Source organism: Oryza brachyantha, chromosome 12 (assembly GCF_000231095.2).
Source record: "Oryza brachyantha chromosome 12, ObraRS2, whole genome shotgun sequence".
NCBI lineage: Eukaryota > Viridiplantae > Streptophyta > Magnoliopsida > Poales > Poaceae > Oryza > Oryza brachyantha.
In genome coordinates, this window is record NC_023174.2 from 15,422,482 (window position 1) to 15,449,790 (window position 27,309).

At 38.4% G+C, this 27,309-nt stretch overlaps 2 protein-coding genes across 2 annotated transcripts; both read right to left on the minus strand.

Moving 5' to 3' along the window:
* Positions 1-6,622: 6,622 nt before the first annotated feature.
* Positions 6,623-10,989, minus strand: LOC102717303 (RNA polymerase II-associated protein 3). The gene is made up of 8 exons (XM_006664112.2): positions 10,750-10,989; positions 9,225-9,318; positions 9,083-9,133; positions 8,309-8,482; positions 7,979-8,158; positions 7,666-7,785; positions 7,318-7,451; positions 6,623-6,958 (listed from the first exon to the last, which is right to left on the minus strand). The coding sequence occupies exons 1-8, from the start codon at positions 10,899-10,901 to the stop codon at positions 6,892-6,894; spliced, it is 972 nt and encodes a 323-aa protein (XP_006664175.1). The 5' UTR covers positions 10,902-10,989; the 3' UTR covers positions 6,623-6,891.
* Positions 10,990-11,911: 922 nt separating this feature from the next.
* LOC102717575 (protein NETWORKED 1A-like) lies at positions 11,912-20,336 on the minus strand. The gene is made up of 6 exons (XM_015843191.2): positions 20,005-20,336; positions 18,425-18,621; positions 17,150-17,497; positions 15,738-17,059; positions 13,881-15,650; positions 11,912-13,404 (listed from the first exon to the last, which is right to left on the minus strand). The coding sequence occupies exons 2-6, from the start codon at positions 18,525-18,527 to the stop codon at positions 12,265-12,267; spliced, it is 4,683 nt and encodes a 1,560-aa protein (XP_015698677.2). The 5' UTR covers positions 18,528-18,621; positions 20,005-20,336; the 3' UTR covers positions 11,912-12,264.
* Between the last annotated feature and the right edge of the window lie 6,973 nt (positions 20,337-27,309).

Sequence of the window (27,309 nt, forward strand, 5' to 3'; positions counted from 1 at the left end):
TGGTCTAGTCAAATTAGTGCTCTTTTTTTCTGCTAATTCTTTTTTCAGAAAAATCTCTTTTTTATATAAAAAAACTAGATTGCATCCAATATTCCAATTGGTCTTGTGATGAGAACAAAAAGAAGTCATTAGTGTTGGTATGGCTACACTAATGATATGGTAACAGTGTTGTATTATTGTTTATTGTAAGGTCCTACTCCCTCTAAAAAATGAATTCTTCGGTTTCCGTGTCCAACGTTTGATCATTCGTCTTATTTAAAAAATTTTCAGAAAATTAAAAAAATTAGTCACACGTAAAGTACTATTCATAATTTATTATCTAATAAAAACAAAAATATCAATCACAAAAAATGTTAAATAAAATGAAGAGTCAAAAATTGAAGATAAAAAATGAAAAATTGATTTATTTTAGGACGGAGGGAGTAGCTGGTGTAGTTGTGGGTACCACTGATTTTTTTTTTCTTTTGGGGATGAACTGAGAAGCTGAGGCATGTGCTCAGATGAGAAATTAAACTCTACAATCAGTACGGATTTCGAGCTTGCTTGGTTTTAAATTTTTGGAATTTGATTTTATGATTAGTTAGGAATTTCTTTGTCACTTTCGTTGTCCAGCTCTCTTTTTTTTTTGTCCCTTTCATCGGAATCATTTTACTAAAATGGCAGGGGTTTATTAAGCTATGTGCTGATCTGTCCCATAATACAGTTTCTTGTAGCGGTAAGTATTGTCTCGAAATAATAATTACTCTTTTTCCTTGTCATACAATAACAGTCATTTCCTATTTACTAGCTTTTTGTGTTTACATTTTCATATCAACCGATTAGCATCATTCTATATTAACTTAACCTCGTAAAATACTTAAATACTTATATTTTGGAACGTATGAGTATTTTATCTAAGACGGATTTCATTTATCTAGTTCAGTTGTGTATTAATTTTTCTCTTACCACTTTTCTTTAAAAAATAGGATAAAATCGGCCACATTTTTCTATGATGTTAGGATGATTAGTGATGGGGCTCACTCTATAGACATTTGTTTTATAATGTGGTCATTTCTCCTGCAACTACTACTAACACCACTTGCAGATTATAGTAATCCACATCTACACTATCAAACAAAGAAGTTGAGCATTTTTATAATCCAATCAGAGTTAGAGGCATCTGAAAAGAAAAGAAAAAAAACACATGTACAGAAAGCCCATTGGATGTAGTCTTTGTTTGGCATCTCATGAAGTATGAACTGAGAAAGTTCAGAGATTCATTCAGAGGTAGTGTAGATGGAGGGAGAGATGTAATGCTTTGCTTTAGCTAGAGAGAATCAGATTAGGGAGCAAATCAAATCAAATTGCTTAGTTTCTTTTTTTTTTTTTTTTGCTTTCATGTTGTTGCTTCTGCAACATCTGCTTTTGGCTGCATGCCATGGCTCCTTTCTCTCTGCCTGACACCATCATTTGTGCAAGCAATGTTCCATCCATCCATCCATTCCATTATCTTCTTTTGACACACCTGCAATGCTGCTTGGTAAAGCAGCTCGATCTCATTGATGTTTGATGCAACAGAAACTGCTTAGCTTCTTGATCAGTTGCTCTCAGTGTTTAGTACCTGCATTGTAATTTGCAAATCACTGGCCATATGGTTCGTTAAGTCACCATCATCCTAGAAAAGCATCTAATGTACCATTACTCCTTTTTGCCATGCGTGCAAAACTATAGGCAAGATAACCAAAATACTTTTATGTTCACCGAATTGTATGGGATATAACTAGTGGGAATCGTGGATGGAGCAAGCTTATCTGAATCCAAAAACATCGTTCAGGAATTTCATCATTATTGTGTGTCTAATCTAGTTGCTTTAGTAGTTTAGTGTGTCCCATGTAAGCCATCTTATCATGTTATTTGGACTCTTTGCACGAGTTCATAAACACCTCTAGACGTAGGCCCATTTTGAAAATTGAGTCCCCTTTCAATTTAGCGTTAACTAGACGCATGCTATTACAAAAATTTTTCTTTTTAGAAAATATCATCAGTACTATCCATGAAACCTACTGCATGTCACTGAAATTTTGTAAAATTTGAGTCGTGCTATCACCATCAAGACGGTTTATTTTTTATAATAAGTATTAAAAGGTAAAAAAAATTAAAAAATAGAAATTCAAATGGGCCTTCAAAGTTTTTTTTGGGCCAAAGTTGAAGGCATTTCCTGTGAAATTCATGGGTACGCATTTTTTTTCCTAACAAAGAGGTGTTGTGTGGAATTTCCATGTTTGAAATGGGGTAATGGAAAATAAAACTGGAAGGATTTATTAATACGATTTGTGAAACACAAGTAAAGCAAATATAAACCATTATTTATATGTCGTATGATATACCGAACGTGTGTGCGTGCATGAAATGAAAAAAAAATAGAAATAAAAACAAAAAATCCGACAGGGACCGAACTGGGTCTCACATGGAGGGAACAGTGGAATCCAATGCGTCTACATACGCCAATATAATTAAATTAAACTAAAAACACAAATAATTAGATGAGTCTGATAATGACATGACAGATGTAGCAGCATGAGAAAGTGACCCATACTTAACCCCTACTATTACTATACTTTGAGTTGGATCTAATCCTACCATGTAAAATTATCACTCTAGGAGAAAAAAAAGATCTTTTTTTTAATTGAGAATGTCAACTCACTGGAGTTTGATCCAATTTATTGTAAGCATTTGGGTGTGCATTTTGCATTCATACCCTTCTTGAAATGCACGTTTTTTTCAGTATTAGTAAATTAATAAGGAGATTTTTTTTTCTCCCAGCTTTATCATTGATCCATGCAGAAGTAAGTACTGTTATTGCAGATAACATGAGGGTACATTTGCAAAGAAGGCCTCCAGCTTTTTCTTTTTGCTTTATCTGCTTCTAAAAAAGAGCAAGAAATATTCCTGATTCCATTGGCATGCAGTTCCATTCATCTCAAGCTTTTTTGTTTGACAGTTTTGACTGCATATCTTGCTTACCTTTTTGTCTTCTCTTTGTTTGGCAAATGGGATAAACCTACAGTTCCCCTTGAAGCCCAACAGAAGAAGAAGAAGAACAACAAGAAGAAGAAGCAGCAGCATGTTTTTGGTGACTGCCATGTGGGTCCCACACATTAGTTTCTAGCTACTGTTACTTAATTTAGGCTTCCATGATTCCAAAAGGCACTAATACAAAATATTAATGAGCAATTGAGCACAAAGAACTAGAAGATGTGGTCGGTGCACTGAAGAGAAACAAACCTTAATTCCAAAGGATAGATCACAGTGCCTCTTTCTTGAAAAGAAAAAGGTGCTCATCACACTTTTAATTAACTTCCTACTACTGTTGAGTTGCAATCATAATTATGTCCTAGATATCGATCTAGCTAGTTATATAAGCTTAATTATAATAGGACTTAGTTAAAGCCTATAACCCAAAATTTGGATTTTTCACCGAAGTTTATTTTTCCACATTGACTTTTAGATCGCTAGGATTATATATGAAATTTTTATTCATAAATTATTTTTCATTTGCAAATATGCCGTTTAAGCCAATCACCCCCATGAAGTTACTGCATTTAACGAAATATGCAGACAGGATAGGGAAGCCAATCAGATAGCACATGAGATAGCTAGATATACTCTTATTTTGACGATTCTCGTTAACAAGAGTTGACATAAGACTAGACCCATTTGGAAACGTGATCTCATTAGCTTTCACTATATACATAGAACGTCAAAAACGGAGTCCAGGTATGACCTGGCAATCAATTTAGTGAGAGATATTTATTGATCTTGAGTTGGACCCGAAATTGGGTCTCCATCTTGACTTTAACTTGTTATTCTTCTAGCTCTTCACAAGTAATTCATAGTACTCTCCATAATTTATAATCATAATTAAATCATTAGTAGATAACAATCTATTCTTGAAATAATATAAAGAAGTATTTAGGAAAGAATCATCATGTAAATTTAATTGTCGTGCACGAGCTACCGTGATTAGCCCGATAACTTGAGACGAAGTGGCATGTGTATTTAAAGAAGTAATGCTATTGTTAGCTAAGATAAGATGTATCGATACTAGATTTTTATATTTTCGAACTGAGGTAGTCCTGCTTAGTAGCTACTCTAAGAAGCAATCCAGAAATCAGGAAAAGAAAAGGGAAAAGAAAGCAGATCAAGAACAACGTATACGCCATGTCGTTATTAATACGTGTGCCAAAAGGACGGAGAAGAGGAGGATAGGGATGGTGAGGATGATCGGTCATGCGTTTCTTCTGAATCTCTGAATGCATACATGCACGTCTGAATAAGTTTTCTGCGACGCTTTGTGCTACTAGCTGTTTTCTCTCCAACCTCCTTGTGATATTAATTCACCATGTATTATTATATTATGCATCTAATTACTCTCTGGGCTTTTCTGGTAACAATATGTGATATTTTCGTAACGTATTTTCTCGACCCGTCCTAAAATTTATGTGATGTTTTAGTCAGAGTTAGTAGTACTTATCGATCAAATCAGCATTGCCCTAGATCTATCTTGGCATGTACTGTACAGTACTCTGCATGTCAGCATCATGGAATGCACGACTGCTGCAGCTGCAAGCAAGCCTGCACTTGTAACAATGCTAGCTGCAGGAGATGCATGGAATGCAAATGCAAGCGACGACTGAAACGGAGCCATCTCCGCCATTACTGCGGCGAAAGCAGCATGCAGATCGAGCTCCCTTCTCTCTCTCGCATTCGCATCGCAGGCATACGTACGTGACGGCCATTAATACGATCGAGCAGCTAGCTAGCTCGATCGATCTCCATGGATGGGATGAGATTAGGTCACGAGGAGGGAGGGAGAAGGGGGTCGATCACATGCTCCTTGCTCCCTTCTCCAGCGCCGCTCTCGCCGGAACTGACGGCCTCGACGGCGACCGGCCGCTTCGCCGGAACCATGCACCTGTCTGTCTCTACCTGCTGCAGCCGTCTCTATTTTCACCCCTAATCTTTTGGCTTATGTTTATGCATATAAAATAAAATTTAATTTTTTTTAATCTTACATCTGGGGAGTTAAATTTAATATTCATTCATCATGGTTTATTTTTTAATCATTATGAACATGTTTTATTCTCAAATTATTTTTCTATTAGTAAATATGCAGTTGAAAAAGCTGAGAGATGAGCCTGCTTCTAGCTAGAGACGTACAATGTGCCTTGTGTATTGCTTGATACTCCCTCCATTTTTTTTATATTTTATGATGTTTTGGGTTATAGAAAAATATTAAAATGTATCTACAACACTAAATTAGTTTCACTAAATTTACCAGTATATTTTTGAAAATATTGCTAGATTTTTTTCAAACTTGATCAAACATAAAAAAATGATTTAGGATAAACTTAAAATGGTTTGTAGTATATAATGGTTATAATATAAGGTGGAGATAAAGTGTTGAGTGTACCTTGACCTTTGCAGGTAGTATTTACACTTGTAGACTTAATTTTTTTAAAATATATATATATTATTGTTGAGGGACAAACTCTCCTTCCAACGTCAATAAAATACAAACATAAGATGCAATAAGCATGAAATATATCGGTATTGCCTTCGTCAAATAAATAGTTTGCTTTTATACACTAATTTGGATATATGTTTTGTTCAAATTCGTGTAAAAAAATAAAGGTTTTTTTGGGACACATTAATTAGCTCACTGTCTAAAGTGTACCAGGCACTTATGATCAATTTTACTAGTAGATTCAATAAACATATCTCGAAATAAAGTATTGTATATTAAAATGAAACAAACCTGGTCACGATTTTTTATTATTCTGAACCATTTTATTTTTTTCATTTTAAAAATAAACCCCCTCACAACTTATTCTAATCTCTTGGACATGCCACGACCCTATGGTCAAATAAAATTGTCATCCCGCGTCAGAAAATTCTTCAGTCATATTGTTCTCATTGGTACGGTCAAATAACAATTACACCATCCACGCTAGCATAGCAGGTGGCCTATATCTAAAGATTAAGTTGTCAAAAGATTTAATTTTGAAATTAAAAAGGTCCGATTTTTTTAAAAAAAATCGTTGATTACATGAGGTGTACTTGATTTTGAGTATTGCTTTGATTGATACATGTGGTGTACGTGTACCTAACCTCCTTGTTAGTATGTACGTACAGTGCGTGTACAGTGTGCTTCTGTGTGAAAAAAGTAGTAGCTTTGTGCATCCTATGTGTGTTGCTACATACCAGCTTGAAGGAGCAAAGCCAGCATGCATGCATACATGAAATGTGATATCTGAAAAAAGTTGAAGAAAAATTTGGAGATGCTATGACTCACGAATTAATTGCTCATGTTTCTCAACCGATGTAGGCATAGCTGTGTACAATTGTACATCACATTTTGTCAGACTGAAAAGCTACTGATGGTGATACATCACATGCCATAGTTTCCAGGGCATCGCCATCAATTCATCGTCCATGTTTATAGATGCCAGAATTCATCAGGCCATAAGAAGAATACTATTTGTAATGTATACAAGAACATCAAGTTTCTTTTTGTGGAGAGAATTTTGCTATGATTAATACGTGAAGGTCACAGTTGATCTGATCACAAGACAGTAAAATATGATGGTAAAATCTTAATGCATTTCACAACTCTCACCAAAGCTGATATACAATGAAAATTACACCACTTTAGGCATATATTAAAAGAAACAACAGATCAGCAAAATTTGTGTGCCTCGGTGTACAACACAGATAGAAAACTTACAAAATCTAGCATGCAAATCTAATTCTCACCACACTAGAAAATATCCCCTTTGCAAATTGTAAACTATGAAGAATATGATCACAACAGGGGAAGAATCAAGGAGCCATTCACTGTCCATTTGTCAGTCAAGCGGTTTCTTTGAATATCCGGGGAAGCACTTCATGGATGCTAATGTCCAAGAGCTCAGGACTCCTGCAGAAGTATTAAATAAGCGATATAGTACACTACATAAAAGCTGGAGATACCCATAAGAGAAGGGAAAAGACATTGATGGTTAGTAGTATCTAACATGTCCGAAAAGCAAGCCCAAAGTCATGAATGGATGGTGCAAAGTTTATAGCTGTACAACAGGTACAGCATAGGTCACAAAAAGTGATGAGCATCACAAGATGGTTCAAAAAGCTGGAAGATAGAGCAATTATATTCTTAAAAAATTCAAAACAGGATAAACATGGCGGCAAAATGCAGGGTTTCTACTCCTGAGTGTAAAACAGGAAAAATGAAGATACAGTAATTTTATCTTGTGAAGAACTCAAGAAAGGGGTGAGTACCTGCATAATGTTCGCCCCTTTTCAGTTGTGCTAGGAACAAACCATATCTTCCGCAGAGTTGGTGACTCAAATTGCACAAAGAAACCATCACTCTGGTCAAGCTTCCATTTCCTTGATCCAGATCCTTTCCAGACCTGTATATGGCAGATCATTGTTAGTCTTATCATTTTCATCTAGCACCAACAATACAGTGACAATATCAATAAATTATCACAAATGATACATGCTGATTTATCATGAGCAGAAAAAAGAACTATCAGGGCTAACCATGCAGCAACGCAACATCAGAGAAGGAAAGCATACACCACACATTGACATGGAAGAGGGGAGAGGGGAGGGTGATTTGACCTGAGGGTACGAGATGATGCTCTTAGGTGCCACCATACAAGCAGCCTTTGAGAAAGAATCCTCAGAATATTGCCGCAAAAATGTGAAGCAACTGCTGTGAGTGTGGGGTGATTCAAAGGCCTAGTAGAAAAATGAAAGCAGATAAGTGCTATAGTAGGCATTGTCATGGGTTCAGAATAGAAGTCGTAACCGATAACTAGATCCTAATTCCATTAAGAAATTTACAATCCTGAAGCTCAAGATGTACGCCTGTTCGTAAATTGTTACGCTTATGTCAAACAGCAGAAATGAGCAGCCTGTAGCAGAATAGTACCTTGTCAATGTTAACCACTGGGGCATATTTTTCAGTATCAGTGTTCTGGTCATCAAGAAGAAAATTAACCCTTGCATCTACCTTTCCAGTGTCATGCCAGACCTTTATAGCTGATTCAATCACGTTAACAACAAAAGAAAATATAGTTTGCTCCAGTTCTGCATCTCCATATTTTCCAGCCTGAAATGGAAACACATCCCTTGATTAAAGGTGAAGCTAAATTGACATGCTAAAAGATACATCGCTGGATACTAAATGCAGTAGCATTGACATTTGGGAGAGATATGGCGTAGCTTAAAATGGAACCAGAAACTGTGCAAAACTACCCACCAGTTCGGTTTTCAGTGATTCCAAGTTCTTTGCAACATCAATATTAGAACGCATGTTCTCCACATCAAGAGCTCGCCTCTTTTCCCTTGCCAACTGAGTAAGCCTCTTAATTTTTCTAGAAACTTCTGTATTTTGTGGATTGTGCTGCAAAGCTATCTGAAAAGAAGAAATTGCCTGGACCAGAAAATAACTACTTCAGATATAAAATGTCACTTTTTATAGAGACACCATTAAAAAAATGCTTCGTCTCATTTGTAACTGATAAAAAAATTTGATGTTAATATTTTGAAGAGCTTGATAATATGCATCGATGATAAATATTTGAAGAGTTTGATCTCATGAAAGAGAAGATGATGCATAGTTTAAGTAATTCAGTCAAAAATCTATTCTTTACATGTGGCCATATGAAAATAGCAGAAAGAGAATTACTGCTCAAGCACAAAAATAAAATCCCAAATTAGACATCAACACAGGTCAAAAAGGTTGAAGGACAAACTTTGTTTCATTGTATAAACCAGTGTTATTATATAAACATGGTAAAACGAATAAGTTCCAAATTTGTTTACAGTTTAAAGATTCCCCTTAATGCTTATAATGATTTCAGCATCAACTGATTTCAGAACTTTACTGCAAACTAGGAATTTCTTACCACAATTTCTCAATTTGCCCAACATGGAAGGCTTGGCCAACCGCATACAGAAAAGAAAATAAAATGGAGAAAGAATTATCCTTCTCTCAGTTGAGAAAAGGCAATAAATAGTCCTTTAGTCTCACCTCCTCATAGTGTTCCATCAACTCTAAAACACACCCTTTCCTGAAATGACCCTATAGTTCCAAAAAGGGCAGCCTGTGAAAAACTGAACGATGGAAGAATAAATTATAACAGACAAATCAGAGTGATATGATATCAATATACCTTCTCCCATTGTGGCTTGAGTTTTATTGTTGTTTCAGCATCAGCAAGTGCCTTATTAAGCTTAACCAGATGAAGAAACGCAGCAGCTCGATTGCTGGGAGTGATTTAAATAAAAAGGCATGATCAGAAGTGTTCTTACAACAGAATTAACAAATCGAAGGTGCTGCCTCAGAGCATGGGTCCATATAGAATGAACATCATCAACTCCACATATTTGTTATCCTAACTGAAACTGGACATATGAATTCCACATTTTGGTACCCAAAGTCCCAAAGACTCTTCCGGATTTGTTTCGATATACACACAATGCTTGCTCTCAAAGACTCAAACCAACCAAGACAGCAGCAAGCTCCTATTGAGAACAACACAACAGATCAATATGACCAATTTATCTAATATCTCAAATTAAAGCAAAAAAAAATGTTACATAGTCTTTACTGTAACTTAGGTTGGGTTGCATGGAATAAGGAATCTTTTGATTATTATTCAGAACTTGACATAACTGACGGCATATATATGGCCTCTCAAGACTCAATATAAAAGGAAAAAAAATAAAAATGTAGTCTTTACTGTAATTTGGTTGCAGCAGACAGTACCGGACATCTAACGTATATACCTACTTTTAAGAATATTAATTGCATTCCAAAGAAATTGATCTTCAGCCAATGAAGTACTTTTGGATGGATATTTTGTCTGCTAGTGCGTCTAAAACGTTTTGTGCAGCTATGAAATCAGATATTTACTTTCATCAACTCATCATTTTTAGCCACGTCAGTAGCATTGTATCATCAGAGCGTTACGTCGCAATAATCTGGGGTCCACATGCAACATGAGAACATGATGAAACATAAGCCCAGTTTCCAGCAGGATTTAGTAAACCACGACAAAAGGCTGAGCTGCTTACATATCTGTCACAATACAATCGCTCGAAACTCAGACTACACGGCACCATACCGTTCATGCTCCCTCCGTCCCAAAACAAAACCAATTTTTCACTTTTTACTTATAATGTTTGACTTCGTTTTATTCAAAAATTTGTTATGATTAACATTTTTGTTTTTATTAGATGATAAATCATGAATAGTACTTAACGTGTGACTATTTTTTTTCAATTTCTTAAAAAAATTTCAAATAAGACGGATGGTCAAACGCTGAACACGGGAATCGAAGAGTTGGTTTATTATGGGACGGAGGGGGTATGTTGCCTACACAAACAAATGAATCACCACCACTGGGTCGCAATGCTGGAACCAAATACCAAGACATCACTACAGCAGCTCAGCGCCTAAGCCTGAATCCACACAAGCACCTCGACCTTTACACCACACAAAAATGCAACCTTTGCACCCCCCACGAACTCTGGAGTCAGCGGGCGATCGAGTGCAGCACATTTTGGTTTCTGCTTTGCATCCACCCACCCGATCCGCATACAAAAAAAAAAACATTGAACAAGCAAACGCGCACCTCGGGCGACGTTGATTGAGCGCAACGCGAGCGGATGGATCGGGGAGGAGGAGGAGGATACCTGTAGAGAGTGGGGTTGTCGGGGTCGAGCTTGATGGCCTGGGTGTAGAGCGCGGCGGCCTTGAGGTAGTTCCCCGACTTGAACTGCTCGTTCCCCTGATCCTTCAGAGCGGCCGCCGCCGCTCCTCCTGCATCGCCGCCGCCCTCCGCCATCTCCGCCGCCGCCGCCGACGATGGGGTTAGGGTTTTGGGGTGCGCGAGCTCCACCTCGCCTGTCTTCTCCTTTTTTTTTTCTTCCTTTGTCTGCTCGGTTTTGCTCGCGCTTGACGACGAGACGATCAATTTGCTCGCTTCCTCTCGGCCCAACAAACATGCGGCCCAGAAACATTAGGCCCAGCACGGAGCTGGGAATCCCGTCTCGGCCCAACACGTTCCTGTGAGGCCCAACTAGCTGCAGCCAGCCCAATCTCGTTTGATACATTTGTTTAGTTCATTTACGTGAACTAGAATCATTACCTACGTGTCGATTGTGTCTACGGAGACGTTTTACACGCACACTTTGCTAAATCGTACATTTTGTCTTTGCAAAGTTTTTCTGGCCGCGTTCGGCCGGACTATAAGTTAACTTATTCCTACGACAGAAAACATAGTAATAAATCAGTTTATGATTAATTAATTATGATATGATTTTTTTAAAACAACTTTCCTATAGAATTTTTTTACAAAAAAATATACCGTCTCGCAGTTCAGGAATACGCGTGAAAAACGATAGAGATAAGTTAACTTAGAGGGGGCAACAAACGCAGCCTCCATAGAACATCATTTCACATTTAGAGAGTAGATTTTAAACTTTCTTATAATTAATTCTATAATTTATACCATTAAATAGTTAGCATAAAAATCAGATAATCTTCTATCATCCATCCTTCAATCACAAAAAAACACAACCTAAAACGACACAAACTAACTATAAAAACTAATTACAGTATAATAAAAATATAGTATACTTCCAATATAACTCCCTGTACCTTAATCCTGATAAAAAAAGTTCGTAACTTAGTACAGATATATAATTACAATATAATATTTACTCCGTATCTTAATAAAAAAAAACTTTTGTATAGTGACACAAAGGTCACAAGATCGAGTCGTCTAGAAAATACCAAAAATTTCGGTGAAATCTGAGTAAAAAAAATTCAGATGTACTGAGGAACGACTGAAGAACATGAGAAATTCAGAAGCTGAACAAGAACGGTGACGAAACAAGTTTGATGAAGCTGTCATGGACAACTACTACCATTTACAACGATGATTACGATTACGGATTACCTGAGTTGATGATATCATAATTGAACGAAACTAAGGATTAGTCCACGAGATTATTTACCTAGACGACATGATAAAACGAGATCACCACAACGAAGCCACAATTACACTTGGATTTTTTTTAATTCCACGAGATTAAAACGGATTAAAAAGATGTAATTGAAAGAAAAATAAAAGCTTAATTCTTTCTGATCAACTCGTTGCTTCTTCATGGCGCGGCGGCCGCCGGCGAGAGAGAGAGAGAGAGGAGTTAGTCGTCGATGGCCTTGGCTCGCATGCAGCACGACGGACCGCGACGCTGCCGCCGGCTGTCGCGCCGCCGGCCGTACAGGTACTCCACCAGCTGCACCCTCGAGGACCTCCGCTGCACGGTGGACGAGGCCTTGGAGCTCGCCGCGGCGGCCGCGGCGGCGGCGCGGCGGGTGGCGCGCTCCTCCTCGTGGCGGAGCAGCGCGTGCTGGAACCGCTGCGTCTCCTGCTCCAGCCGCGCGATCTTCTCCGACATCTTGCGCACCCGCTCGAGGATCTTGCGCTGGCTCCGGCTGCGGAGGTCGCCGCCATCGCCGCCGCCGACGTCGGCCGACGTGAACTCCTCGGCCTTGCGGAGGAGCTTCCCGTTGGTGTCGATCAGCTGCGCGACGGCGCCCTCGGCCTCCACCATCTGCGCCGTCACGTCCTCCAGCTCCGGCGCCGCCTCCGCGCTGGCGCGGAGCTCCCCGACGATCGACCGGAGGTCGACGAGCCGCTGCGCGTCGGCGGAGAGCCGCTCGATCACCTTCTTCTTCCACTCCCGGTGCGGCGCCTCGACGGCCGCCGCCGGCCTCGGGAGGAGCTCCTGCTTGTCGACACTGAGGTCCTTCACCACCGTCAGCTCCGACGAGCACGACCTCCTCCCCCTCTCCGCCGACGCCTCGCTCTGCGGCGGCCGGAGATCCTCCTCGTCGTGCTGCTGCTGCCTGCTCGCCCTCACCACGCTCCACAGCCCATGCGTCTTGTCGGCGTCCGGCTGCGCCTGCGCCCCGGCGTTCCTCCTCATGCGGCGGTGCGAGGCGGCGGCGGCGGCTCTGCTCCGGCCAGGAGTGGATGACTGGACGAGGTCGAGCTGGATGTCCTTGAGCATGCGCTCGTAGGTCACCTCGCTGGCGTCGCTGTCGGCCGCCATGTCCCTGAGCTTGAGCATCTCGATCTGCTTCCTGGCGTCCTGGAGGTTGCTGTTGAAGTCGAGCCGTTCTTGCTCGAGGACGACGCCGGTGTCGATGACCACCTTCTGGAGCGCCTTGATGGTCCCGTGCAGCTTCTGCAGCTCCATGTCCTTCACCATCTTCGTTGCGTTTTGATCCTCGCTTGGTTTCACAGCTATCTTGGAGAGCTGTGGTGACACTGAAAATTCCTGCCAAATTTGAAGCATATCATGATCAGCAAGACTGAACAGTTTCAGTGGTACGACAAAATCATGCAGATATTTCGGTGCTGAGTTTTTCAAGCGCATTCCAGATCCTGCAAACAAGATTTTCACAGAAACACCTGGATTTCTAAGTTGAAGTTCATCATAGGGAAAATATTTTTTTTTCCTTTTGAACAAAATGAGTAGGGAAAACACCATTATGTTTCATGAAGAGAGTCAGTTAAAACATTATGTTTCATGAAGAGAATCAGTAAACTGCCATGATACTTCCAACAAGAAGAGAAATGGTAGTCGCTAAAGGCCTGGTAATAGTCTCTACATTAGCTAAGTTTTGGTATCTACATATCTAGTCTCTACATAGATATGTTCTTTGCAATAGGAAAGGAACACAAATCAGAAAGTGCTTCAACATGATAAGAAATGCAGAGAATCCAAGGATAAATGGGGATAACAATGTATACCTCCACTCTGAGCTTATTTGATGGTAAGCAATCCTTGGCCAGTGACATTGTCTGTTTCTCCAGGGCATTGACTTCAGTCTGTAAGGCTCCCAACAGTGTGAAGTCACCATTGAGATCAACCTTAAGCCTACTGTTCTCGATCTCGACAGCGCTCAATTTGTCCTTCAGCGCGTTCACGTAAGAGTTCCTCCGGGTGATCTCTTCCTTCAGAACCTCCTTCTGTACCATTTCGCTTATCTCGAAGCTCTCGCACGACGCGATGAGCTCGACAACCTTCTTCTTGAAGAGAGCTGCATTGGCAGTGGCCATCTGCATGTTTGCCAGCAGCTTTGTGATCTCAGCATCACAGGACTTGACATCAATCACTGGCTGTTCTTTGCTCCTGAGCACTTGGACTTCGCTCTGCAGCTTCTGGAGCTTCTCCCTTAACATTTCGTTTGATTTCTCAAGCCCAGCATGGTCGACCTCCTTGCGCTGTTCCATGTTCACAATGCTGTCTTGTTGGCTCTTCCTGCCAGATTTCAATAGCTTTGTATCTCTTCGTGTCGTGCGCCTCTTTCCAGCGCCGATTTCTGAACCAGAGCTATCGCAGATGCTCATAGTTTTACTGAGCTCCTTCTCGAGATAGTTGTTCTCGAGTTGCAGGTCACCAAGTTTCTTGTTCATCAGCTTGATCTCCTGATAAAGCTCATTGCCTGCTGCATGGAGAGACCCGAAATCCTCATGCAAAGACTGCAGCTGAGATGTCCTTTCATCATGAAGGCTTTTGAAAATGACACCGAGGATATCTGTACTGATTGCTTCACCAAGGAGAGTACTCAAATCATCTTCAAATGTTTTCTCTTTCTCCCTGGAGTCATAAAGCTTGCCTGAGAGTGAGGAGTTCTCTTCTATCAGCTTGATAACTTCAGCTTGCAATGACTGACGTGACTCTTGCAGCTCTGAGAGTTGTCGGACCAAGAATTTTGCCTCACCTTTCATCTCCTCCACCTTACGATTACGAGCCTCCATCTCCTTCCGTAACTCGCAGCTGATCTTTAGGAGGTCATGCCTTTCATTTTGCAGCTGCAGAAGCTCCTCACTCTTTGCTTGCCACTCTTGCCTCAGGACACTCCTTTCTGACCTTAGATCAGCCACCTCTCGTCCAAAGTGCTCCAAAAGTGTGACGACGAGCGACTTCTCAAGGATCTGGTTTTGCTTCACGTCCTGAGCATCAGAAATAGTATTCAGCAAGCACTTGATCTCATGCAAGATGAGCTGCATGATTACGTCAAGCTTCATCAGATCAAGCGATCCATATTTATCATCCAAATGTAGTACTTCCATCACAGAACCAATGCCTTCAGTTAAATTACGGTTGTTTTGTGACAGAAAGGTTAATTTCTCCTCCTGGACCTTGCATGCCTCTTTCTGCTTCTGCAGTTGTCCTGAGACATTAGAGTTTCCCTCTGCCATGTCAACTAAGCACCTCTGCAAGACAAAAATCTCTGTCCGAGCTTCAATGATCTTATTCTCCTCCTCTTGAAGCTGGTTCTCCTTACAACGCGCTTCCTCGAGCAGTAGGCCCAACTGCTTCTGTATAGCACTGAACTGAGTCTTGCCTGAGTAGTTCAGTTCTTTGTGCGCCTCTCTCTCAAGCCTTAACATCTCCTGTAGCTTTATCACTTCATTAAGCGCCTTATTTTTGTCCTGCTGAAGATCCAAGTGATGTCCTTCTAACTCTGCATACTGGGCCTCTAAATTGAGTAGAGCGCCATTCATGCTATCAACCTATGGCAACATTGAAGCATCTAGGATCAAGTTCATATTAACTTATGATAAAAAAAATTCAAGTAATAAAGATACTGGGAATTATACCTCATGCACAAGGGTTCTCTTTTCAGATCGAAGTACAGAATTCTGGTTACGGAGTGCCTGTGAGGATTCTTCGGAGTCTTTCAGCTTCCTTCTGAGGATTTCAAGCTCAGTATTATTTTCAGATAACAAAGTTTCCAAGAGCACGTTTTTCTCTGATAGATTCTCCATTGTATGAGATATGCCCTCAAGCCGTGCAATGAACATGGACCGCTCAGACTGGAAGCCATTAATCCTGGAATTGAGGTGCTTGCATGATTCTTCCAGTGCTACCTTCTTCTCTCGTAATCCTTCAACCTCAGTGCTTGCAGCTGATAAAGATCTCTCCAAGTGAGCATTTCTCTCCAACGTCCTCTCTAATTGCATCAGATTCTCAACATAAAGGGCTTTCACACCCTCATGATGTTTGATGATCTCTTTAAGCTCAACATTCCCATCCCTTACCTCTTGTGCAAGGGCTTGGAGGGATTCCACATTGAAATTCACCACCTGTATTTGCTCCTTGATTGAAAAATGTTTCCTCTCGGAGTCACCCTTGTCATCTTTGAGCTGTGAAAGCTCATATTGAAGCACCTTCTTTTCCTCAACATGCCTAGATACCTCTTCCTCAAGTAGCCGCTGGGCATTCTTCAAGGAAATTACCTCATCCTGCAGACGGATTATTGCTGAGGTGGAAGAGTTGTTTTGCTCCTCCAGCTTACGGTTCTCTTCTCGAATCTTCTCCAGGTCATTGTGGAGTCTAGCTTTGCTTGCTTCAATGTCATTAAACTTACTTGCTTCACCATTCTTTTCAAGAGTCAAGATTCTTAGTTTCTCCTTGGCTTGTGCCAGTTGCTTCTCCAGTGATAGCCGTGTCATTTCTGCTTGCATGCTCTTGAGTTGCTCTTCTTGTATAGATATGCTAAGCTTTTCCAACTCAACATGCTTCTCATTGAGTTCTCCATGCTTCTCTTTTGAGTCATTCTTTAACTTATCTAGCTCCAAATGCAAATTCTGGTTAGTTCTTTCAAGCAGAAGGCAACGCTCCTCTGCAGTGCTCAAATTTTGCAGTCCATTTTGCATCTCCTCCTTCAGTCTCTTGAACTCCTCCTGGGTTTGCTGTATTTCAGACTTGAGGAGCTGTAATCGATCACTGGACTGTTGGCATTGTGAAAACGCAGCTTCCTTCTCAGCTTCTTGCTGTGCAAGGGCCTCCTTGAGGCAAACAACTTCAGATTCAGCCCTTTCGCTCTTTTCTAACACTGAAGAAATCTTTTTCTTGAGTTCTTGATTTTCCTGTGACAAATTTGATATTTCTTTCTGCAGCTTCTCATGGTCTTGGTCATCTGCAATGGTAGCATGTTAGTTTAATTTGACTTATATTAGGGTTATTGTATATTTTCAGGAAGTGGATTTGTACAACATGACAACATTACCTTTAGCTCGCTTTTTTGAATCACCAGAATTGATGAAGGAGAGGAAAAATGGTGTCATGTCACGGCTATCAGCGTCAGTTTCTGTAGATGAGGTTTCAGCTGGCAAGTCATCATCCAAGTCTAACTGAAACTCATCAGGAAACGCTTCTGCCATTTTCCGTTGGGCATGTCGGAGTTCCCCAGCAGCATGATCGTGTCTTTCAGCTAAAGCTCGGTAAGCACGGTATAACTCCTCGAGTAAAGACATCAACTCTGGACGCCTTCTGTAGTACATTTCTGCTCTTCTTGCAAATGAGTCAGCATCCTCATCAATTATCTTGATCATCTGCTTGATTTTGCTGTCCATATCTGTAAGGTTAAGCATTGGTTAAAATGCCATTCAGTTCAGACTTAAAGAAATTTTGCAAAAGGAGAGGTGTAGCATCACGCGAAGTATGCTAATAACATCAAATTTGGTATTTCTATGCTTTGAAGTTTAACATATATAATATCCAATTCAGATGTGCATCTTACTTGAATAACCTTATACACATGACTCCATTGGAATAATTCGACATCATATTCTTGAAAAGAAAAACTGTCACCACAGCAAACAGACAATCTTTAAAATTTGGGGCAGGCCATCTAATCTTGAAGTTCGAACTGTACAAGAGTTTGATCTCCTAAATATTTTTAATGCTTAACATCTGATAAGTGACAAGTGGTGACTTCTTATCTGATAGCATCTCTACTACAATTTCCACTTAACTGATTCATTACTACATAATGTCCATGGCTACATGGTAAAACCAGAACGTCCAACAGGCAATTAAAGCTCCTGGGAGCATAATATATTTCACATGGAGAAATTTGGTACAATCCCAAATTTCCAACAACTGTCCATTTGGGTATCTTGCTATCCTATATTCTAGATATTCTGGTATTGGACTTATTCTGCTGATTTTTCACAAGAGACATGAGTGAGGACTGGGACATTTTTTTATGTAAAACTGTGACAGTTTTTTACAGCTAGCAAGAAATATTTTTGCTTCAGCATTAAAGCCTCTCACTCTCAGGCTTACATCCAAGAAAAATAATTACACTGTCTAGACAATTACATAACTGAAAGGCAAAACAGGTAGATTTAACACAAAAGCATCCACAATATGGTTAGGTTTTGTGCAACATAATTACTGCAAGAACAAACTGGTAGAGAAGAATAATAATATAGCTAGGTTTTGATGCATAATATGAAGAAATTAATAAGATTAACAATAATGAACTAAGAAAGTTTACCTGTGAGATTTTCTTGAAGCCATTTTGAGTTCTTTGGGCTTATATGACTATCCCACCACCATGAGTACTTCCGCATCGGATTCGTTGGCGACATCATCTCCATCAGATCCAATCAAGACAACAGAATTGCACTCCTTAACTTCTTCTGATCAAAGCAGCTTATCAACCTACATGAAAATCTAATACCGGCAATCTACCTGCAGAGCAAAAGAAACCTAATATTAGCACATTATCCAGAAAACTCTTTGCTATCAGGCATTAGGTGTTAAGAATAAAAATGAAACCAAACAGCAAGATGGATCAGAGGACCATGACCTATTCTATTCCACCTTTTCTACAGATCACCCTTCAAAACCAAGCAGGTTTTATAGATAAAAGTTGCAACGGAAGGGAACATTTTAGAAGTATACAACGGTCAAATGTTAAGATTAGCAACATATTAATGCAATGGATTGCTTCCAAAAAAAACCCCGTGCCTCAACCTGAAACCGTCTACTTGCTGTCCTTCTGAAATTAGCAGCAAATTTTCTGCATTAATTAGGATTTTCTGAGATAAGGTTTTGATAGGAAGCAATGATGAACAAGAAGCATAAAAAAAACAAGTGGAATACAAAATCCGCAGAATGTCTAGAAGATCAGAAAAATGTACCCAGATTATGCAACCCAAATACCTAATTTCAGAAGCAGTCTCCAAAAAAAAAAGATGAACAAAGCAAAGCTGGAGCGAAATTATCAGAAGACTACCAAAAAATAAGTAAGGGAGGGACGAAACAAAAAAGAACAAATTCCTAGGAGAAGAAGAAAAGAATCAGAAACGTAACCTCAAGAAAGGGTAGAACCTCACATTTCCTCAAGAAACGTAGCATCAAGCAAATGGAAGAATGGTAGATTAAAAGGGGCAGTGAAAAGAAAACCCAACTAACACAATAAAGATTAACCAACTAACCCTCAATGCCTGAAATCACGAAAAGTAAAATGAAGCAAACAAGTCCACACCTGCTCCCACATCGCAGCAATTTTTATGCACTGATACTGATCAAAACAACGTAGCGACAGGAACCATAGATAGTAGAGTATTAAAAGGGCAATTTTTAGGGCAAATGGACCGGGAATCACACCAAGCAGAAACGCCACTGACGGGAGAGACTGTAATGGTAAGAAATATTAGAGGAAACAAGAAATTAAACAGTTTCCTAAATCAAAGCTTCATCTGCACCCAATCTACGCAGCCAAAATGGGCATTTGGGTCCCAGAAATTACCAAGAAAAGCGATAAATCGTCACATCTCCTTTCCTAAAGCGGCAGGAAGCAAAATCTTGGCATGACAAGAGGGAAACCAGAAGAGCATTCAACACTGACCAAAATCAAAGCCAGAGTTTTTGCAAGAAAGGAATGGCCATTGCGCATGTACATACCGAAGTGCTATATGGAAAGAAATCAAGATAAATGCAGGTCCAGCTAAAAGAACAGCGAAAAAAATCCCATCTTTTCAAGCCCTAGACAAGCACAACCACATCTCACAGCACCATTTTGCCTGAATCTCGCAGCATTTTGCCCCCAAATCAACGAAATGCTCGTACCTTCATCACAGGAGAAGAAGAGGGGTGAGCCCGGACATCTGGGGTGGATCTTTCCTCCCTGAAGCGCAGCTGCAAACCCAAGAAAGAGAGATCCAGCCACCACTCCTCATCCCAAGCACCACTCTACGCCATCATCACTCAGAACAGCACATTAACGCCATCCCAAGATCATTTTTTTTCCAGCACACCAAGAGATAAGAGAGTGAGAGTGAGTGTGTCCTGGCCCTGGAGCTCTCCTGTGGCAGATCAAAGCAATGATTATGGAGCAGAGGGGGAGCATCAGTGTGGGGAAGAAGAGGAGGAGAGGTGGGGGGTGCAGTGATGGGTACTATTATTGATTGTTTATTTATTTCTAGTTTTTATAGAAAAGTAAGGACAAAGATTAAAGCGATTCAGCTACATTTTCTTGGACGAATAATTTGATTTTGCTAGAACATGAACAGTGATGTGGAGCCGTGGATGTGGGGCTTGTTGTGCTCAGAAATTACTTTGTTACTTTCACCTTTTTACTGTTTTTTAAAGAGGGGAAAGCAGGCCAGAAATTACTAATGGAGCGTCAGACTGTCAGTCGAGAAATTTTGGAGGCATATCTGTATTTTTTTTTCAGAGTGATAATCTTGGGGGTTTATACGATTTGTTACCGTTGTGGTCAGTTTGCATTTTGCAGGAAATTTCGAGTATTTGTTGAGACTTCTGAACGTTGGGAATTGAACGGTAGAAAGAGCTTAAAACTGCGAAATATTAGGGAGATGCATAACCAGATTGTCCCAGCAAAGGGTTCATCTTCTCCGTTTAGGGTGTGTTTCTTTCGGTTTAAGATTATTATTATCTAGATTATTGAGTTAGATTATTATAAACTAGATTGTTATAATCGTGGAATAAGCTGTGAGTTGTTTCTTTTCTAGATTATTAGAACATAGATTATTAGGTTTGCAAGTCTAAAGAGAGAGTGGGGTGGCATGGTGGGTAATTTTTCAGCCAATAAGATAGAAAAATCTTACCTAAATGAGCTTATCAGATTATAATAAGCTACTTCAATAAGTGTTTCTTTCAGCTTACTCTCAATAATCTAGATTATAATAATCTCAAGCTGAAAGAAACAGGGCTAATTTTTCTAAAGTACCCTTAACTAATTATGAACCTAAAGGTCCCAAAAACCGATTTATAGACCATTAGTTGAAACATGATTTTAATGTGACACAGTAGATGTAGTTTAGGGGATAACTTAATCTCTAAGAAGGTTTGTAAAGTTTTGTCTCTCAAAGATCTAACCTGGAGCAAATGTTAGTATATCATTTTAAACTTAATTGCACTGTATCTTCTTTATAATAGATACATTTACTCATTCTCTCAACAAAAAGATTTCACTGACTGATTTAAACTGTTTTGTTTTCAGGACTATCAGTCAATAAGCATCATGGTTCCTGGCAATTGCAAGGAGCTATTTACAGACTGTAGTTAGTGTTTGTGTGAGAGAGATTGTGTACCTAACCACCAGTGCTAATCATTGTTTAGAGCATGCATTAGTTTAAGCATGGGTATTAGTGGAGGCAGGAATGAGAGCTATGAAGGTGGTAGAATCAGAAAAGCTAGAGACATTGAATAATCAGGGTTTACAAAGCACACTAGGCATATTTGCAGATTTAAGTACATCGGTCTTGCTGTCATTTGTCCTCTTTTCTCCTCACTGGGCAGCACAGTTGATGGTTGTTGTCTACCTTTATACTCACTGTTTTTTATTTTGTTCCTAGCAAAAAAAGTGTCTTCTATTCTATTCTCCCTCAGTCTCCTACCACATTGCTAATATTTTTATAGTCCAGGAATTCATCACTTCATTGGTCAATAATATATGTAGTGCCCAGCCATTTGTCAGTAAATATTCTCCAGTCAAGCTCAATTAACTAAGCCTGTCACTGCATTTCGATTTATTTAATGCTGTAGTATGCTGCCATTTGCCTAAGATATAAGCATATCTATATTGTTTATTGTTTTGAAGAGATTAACGTTAAGGAAGAAGACTATGGTGTTTTTTAATAAATGGAAAATTAATGAAAGTGAAAGGATACGAATGAAAAGAATATAGAATCATAAGTGATTGATGAAATAAGTTGTGTTATTAATACTAACAAAAATATTAATATTTTAATATAATATTCAGATATCAGAAATGCTTACTTGTGAGAACACAGGGAGTATCAAATTAAGTTCTCTAAACAACACTACAATCTACTGTAACCATTCAATGGTAAGTCTTTCGTGCTCAATTTCCCTGATAAACTAAGTCAATTATCTTATTCTAATTTAAAAATGGGTAAGAACTCACTGTCATGTTCGGATGTTAATTTCTTTTAAAAAAAAAAGCAATCCTGGTTGGCACGTGTGGATCTTTGTACCAAAGAAATAGAAGTCAGGGTTACCTGTAACCTGTTTCAGTTGTTACAGATCATGACGAAATCACAGTTTCCTGAGGGGGGGGGGGGGATTCAGTTCAATTATTTACTACTGTAAATCATGTTTGTGACATACCTGTAAATAAAAAATAATTTATGAATAAAATTTTGTATACGTATTCTATGTGATCTAAAAACCAAAGCTGGAAAATAAACTTCGATGAAAAAAAACCTTAAAATTAACTCTAAAATTTAAAGTTAAAAATTTAAATTTTAGCTTATAAGCACCATGAGAAGCTAAAAAATTTTGGGAGCGTGCTAGATAGTGTATTTTTGTATGTACTCGCCGAACTTTATGGATTTTTACTGATATCACCTAGCGAAAAAAAAGGTACAGTACAGGCAACAAGAGTTTCCAGCTACACTGCTGATTGACCGTAATTTTATTTTAGGACAGGTCGTAGCTTTGGTTGAGTCTCTAAGTAACACTCATGTGCAACACTCCTTACTGACAATGTTAAGATTCAGCCTTTACAGCAGGAGCAGACGTAATGTTGAAACTAGATAAGCTCTCACCAAGCCTAGACGTATGCCATGTTCAGAAAACTGGAGATCATAAGAAACAACCTGTGAGTATTCTGTCTTATAATAATTTTATTTTTTAAAAAATTTAAACTAAAAATATAAACTTATTTTAGGATGACGGAAATAGATAATAACTTCATCTTTTCGTTTATGTTTATGCTTATAAGACAAAATTTAAATTTTCAAACATAAATTTGGAGTTGATTTTGATGTTTTTTCATCACAATTTATTTTCCAGTCTTTCCTTACAGATCGGTAAGAACACGTATATAAATATTTTATTCATAATTTATTTTCTATTTGTAAATATGTCATTTTGCTATTATGATCAAAAGCAAAAACGATGGCCACCATAGCGTTAGGCTAGTGGTGTGCTCTTTTCGTGATGAAAGATTATTTATTTTTATAGCTAATTAATAGTATAAATGATAAAATTAACTACTATAAATTAAAAGTATACTCTATAATATGAAATAATAAACTTATATATAGAAATTTTTTATCAAAAATGTATCGTTCAACCGTTTGGAAAGTGTACATAAAAGCTTAATTAGGATAATCTAGTATATATAATAGAACTGTCGAGTCTTAGTATCTGAAATGAAATTTTGCACCTTTTAATTTGAAGGAACTTTTGTGTTATATGTCTAAAGGAACTAGGTAGAAGCTACGATTGACAAAAATCCTACAAATAGGGACATAGATGGTTTTGAACACTTATTCTAGCATTCTACAGCAAGAGTGACTCGAGCAAGATAGTTCAGCTTGTTTTTCTAGACTCAAGTTCAGCTCGATAACTCCATATCATACCATTTAAAAAAATACCTTGACAGAAATATCTTAGGTTGTACAAAGAAGAAAAGAAAAGGAACCATAGCCACTCTGGTTAAACACTGTCAAAAATTTTCAGTAATAGAAAAAACACTGTCAAATGATTAACAATGTGTTGCGCCCACAAATAAAAGTTTATAGTAGAGCACAAGGCATGATAACACGATAGAGACACTATTCCCAGATTCTTTGATTTGGTGAGCAATTTAATTGCTGAAATCACACAAATTAAATTGAAGGTTGGTGAATTATTTAATAGCAAGAAGCTAGTTGGATGAACTTTCAATATAACAAAAAAAAAGGATGCATTCCCTGCTGGGAATGGATCTTTTTGATATAGGTACACTTTAGGGTCCATGCAAATCCCAAAAGTATAATAAGAAAAGGATAAGTAAAAACAGTGCAAATTGCAGTGTTCATCAGTACACAAATTGCAGCACGCATGTTAATGATTCTGTACGAAAAGCCGTCCTATATTTGCTATTTACTTCTTTAATTTCAGCTGGGCTGGCCATAGCCAAATTAATTCCATTAAGATTGAAGGAAAAATTGGGTTCAAATTTCAAGTTGTTGACTCATACATAAATGTATAATAAGTGTCCGTTTTGAATTTTTTGACTCATACATAAATGTACAATAAGTGTCCATTTTTGAATTTATTGAGTCTATTGACTCATACATAAATGTATAATTGGTGTCATTCTGCAAAATTTACATGTAGCTGTTTTTTATCTGTAAATTAACTGCAGTGCTAATTATATTTCTCTTCCTGCAATTCACCTTAATCAGGAGCAAAAGTAGGGTGAAGATTGCTTGAGTTGGGGACTGTCGGTGACCCTGCCAAGAGGTAGCTAGGTAATTAAGTGTTTGTTAGGTGCCCTATCAAGATCATGACATACAATTACCTCTCCAAGAAGCAACTTACAAATAGGCTGCTCAAGTGGTACATTGCTGGCTAGGTAAACTGTGTGTATTACTAACGTACAATTCTTTTGCGTGTTTGTGAAAAAAAAGAATTGTGTGTATTTCGGGTGTGTTCACTTTGTTTGCAATAAAAACTTGCCAATATTTATTCTAGAACACGCAGGAGATAAAACTTACCGGTGTATTTGATAATGCCAAAAAATTTCACTTTAAAATTTTGGCAACGTATGGTAAGGTTGAGTGGTGTTTAGTTCGAAACGTTTGCAGTTTTGGTAGGATTTTGAGGGAGGAAGATACTGGATTACCAAATTTTGGTTGGGTACGTAGTGTTGGTAATGACGTTTTTAGGTTGTTGTCTGGACAAATTACCGGAATTTGGTAAGGCAGAAAATAGCAATGAAGTAAAAAAGCCCAAAGATAAAAACAACATTTATTCATAATTTCATAACAGGGTAGTTAACGTTTGTTTTCCTAAAGACTAAATATTATTTTCCTGAAGACTAATTAAGGATGAGCAGCCATTCTGAATGTGACAACACCTAATTAATGTTATGCTTTTCTTCACATAAAGTTTTTGATGATATATCTCTTTCTGTTCAAACTAAACAGGCCCTGGAAAAAAACTGATTAAGAATCGATTATCCTAATTAAGTTGCATAACTGAAGTATAATCAGCAACAATTTTCGCTGTCAAGATCACACCATTTGCAGTCTGTGCAAGTACAAGAGGGGTCTTGCTGAGTCAGACATTGCCCGGACAGTCCCCCACAACTGATGCTGATACACTCAAAAAGCCCATTTCTAGCATCCATGATCATTCATGCATAGCTGTGGCTGTCCACTGATCTCTCCCAAGCTTAATTAACAATTAATTGGGCAGCTAACTTTTGCAGCTTCTAAGCCTTTATTTGTGTTCCAACACCAAATGATGCATATTTGATGGCCATGCATTAACCTGACAATTTGAAGGCTCTATTTGCAACTTTTAAGCAACTGTGCTCAAAGGTAGCTCTATGTGCCTCCTTTTATAGAAGAGTGATGCAGTATCTGTTGAAATATATTTAAAAGTAAAATAAAAATATAACCGTGAGAAATTCTACGAGAGAAAAAAATCTACGTTGCAGCCACAGCCAGTTCAGCCTAGCACGTCCATATATATAGATCACTTTGTCATGTTTTATAATGTAAGATATTTAATTTTTTTAATATTTGATCATTTGTCTTATTCAAGAAATTATGAAAATATCATTTATTTTGCTTGTGACTTACTTTATTATAAAAAAACTTTAAGCATGACTTGTCATTTTTATATTTGTACTAAATTTTTAAATAAGACGAATGATAAAACGTTACCATAAAAAAATCAAATATCTTACATTATGAAACAGAGATAGTATCCATCAAAATATTTGAAAAGACTTATAGTTAAACATAGTTTTATCAAGTTCCTTTACTATAGAACTCCAACAGATCTTCGTTGCATTAGAGTCGCATTAATCTAAAATGTGGCTAGCCCATCAAAATTTTGGGTGATTAGATTGATGCAGGCATGTGTGGTTAGGTGAACTAGCTAGCTAGCTATATAGCACACATTTAATTAGTGTCTCCCTCTTGGGATCTAGCATCCCAATGTTTTATGAGCAAGTTAGGATTCAACCACCAATTTATGTTAGATGATCGGCAATGGATATGGACGGAGGTCGGGACTAATTATCATAGGGACAAAATCTTTTGCCTAAACTTTCCTCAAACTTGCTAACCCGGCCTAAAATATCATGGCATTTATGTTTGCTTGCAATTATATATAGGGAGAAAACAATGTATTGCATATATCATCTTTAATAATACAGATATTTACATAGGTGTGTGTCAAAAGACAACCACCGTTTAGGATGTAAGAGGTACCACTTCTCTTTTTTTTAATGATCCAAACCAGGTGATTAGGGTTTATATGATATAGAAGGAACAAATAATGTAAATAATGTAAGTTTACAACCCTAACAGAGATAAATCTTCTCTTACGTATTGCTCTCTGACGCTGATATGTAAGCCATGAAGGTATGATGCTCAATGTTAGTCACTCAAACTCAGACGATACTAGGTCAGATGGTTTATTCCTTCAAGACTATATAAGAGGAATTAATTTTAGATATTGATGTTTGATCAAGTAATAAAAGTTAGGTATAAATTAAATAGCTATAGCTAGAGATATGTAACAAATGGTGGTGGCAAGCAAGCATGCATGCTCTCTTAATTATTAGTGCCTCTTCTGAAAGGGATAAGCATGTGTGGATAATTGGGCATGGATCTTCCTTTCCAACCCGGTGCATGCATGCTTGTGATCTCCTTGATTATCTTGCTGCCATCCATGGCCTTTTGGGATGTGATGTGCACATGAAAAAGCCTGGCTATCCATGTTCACTGTTCACATGTACACGTACACGCTTGTACAAACTATATGTGAATTTATCAACTTGTGTGTTTTGTATTCTTAGATCCTTCTATGCCATTCCTCCGAGAACCAGTTGCTAATAATTAGCCTCATTTAGATAGTGGCAATTTAAACTATTTTTCA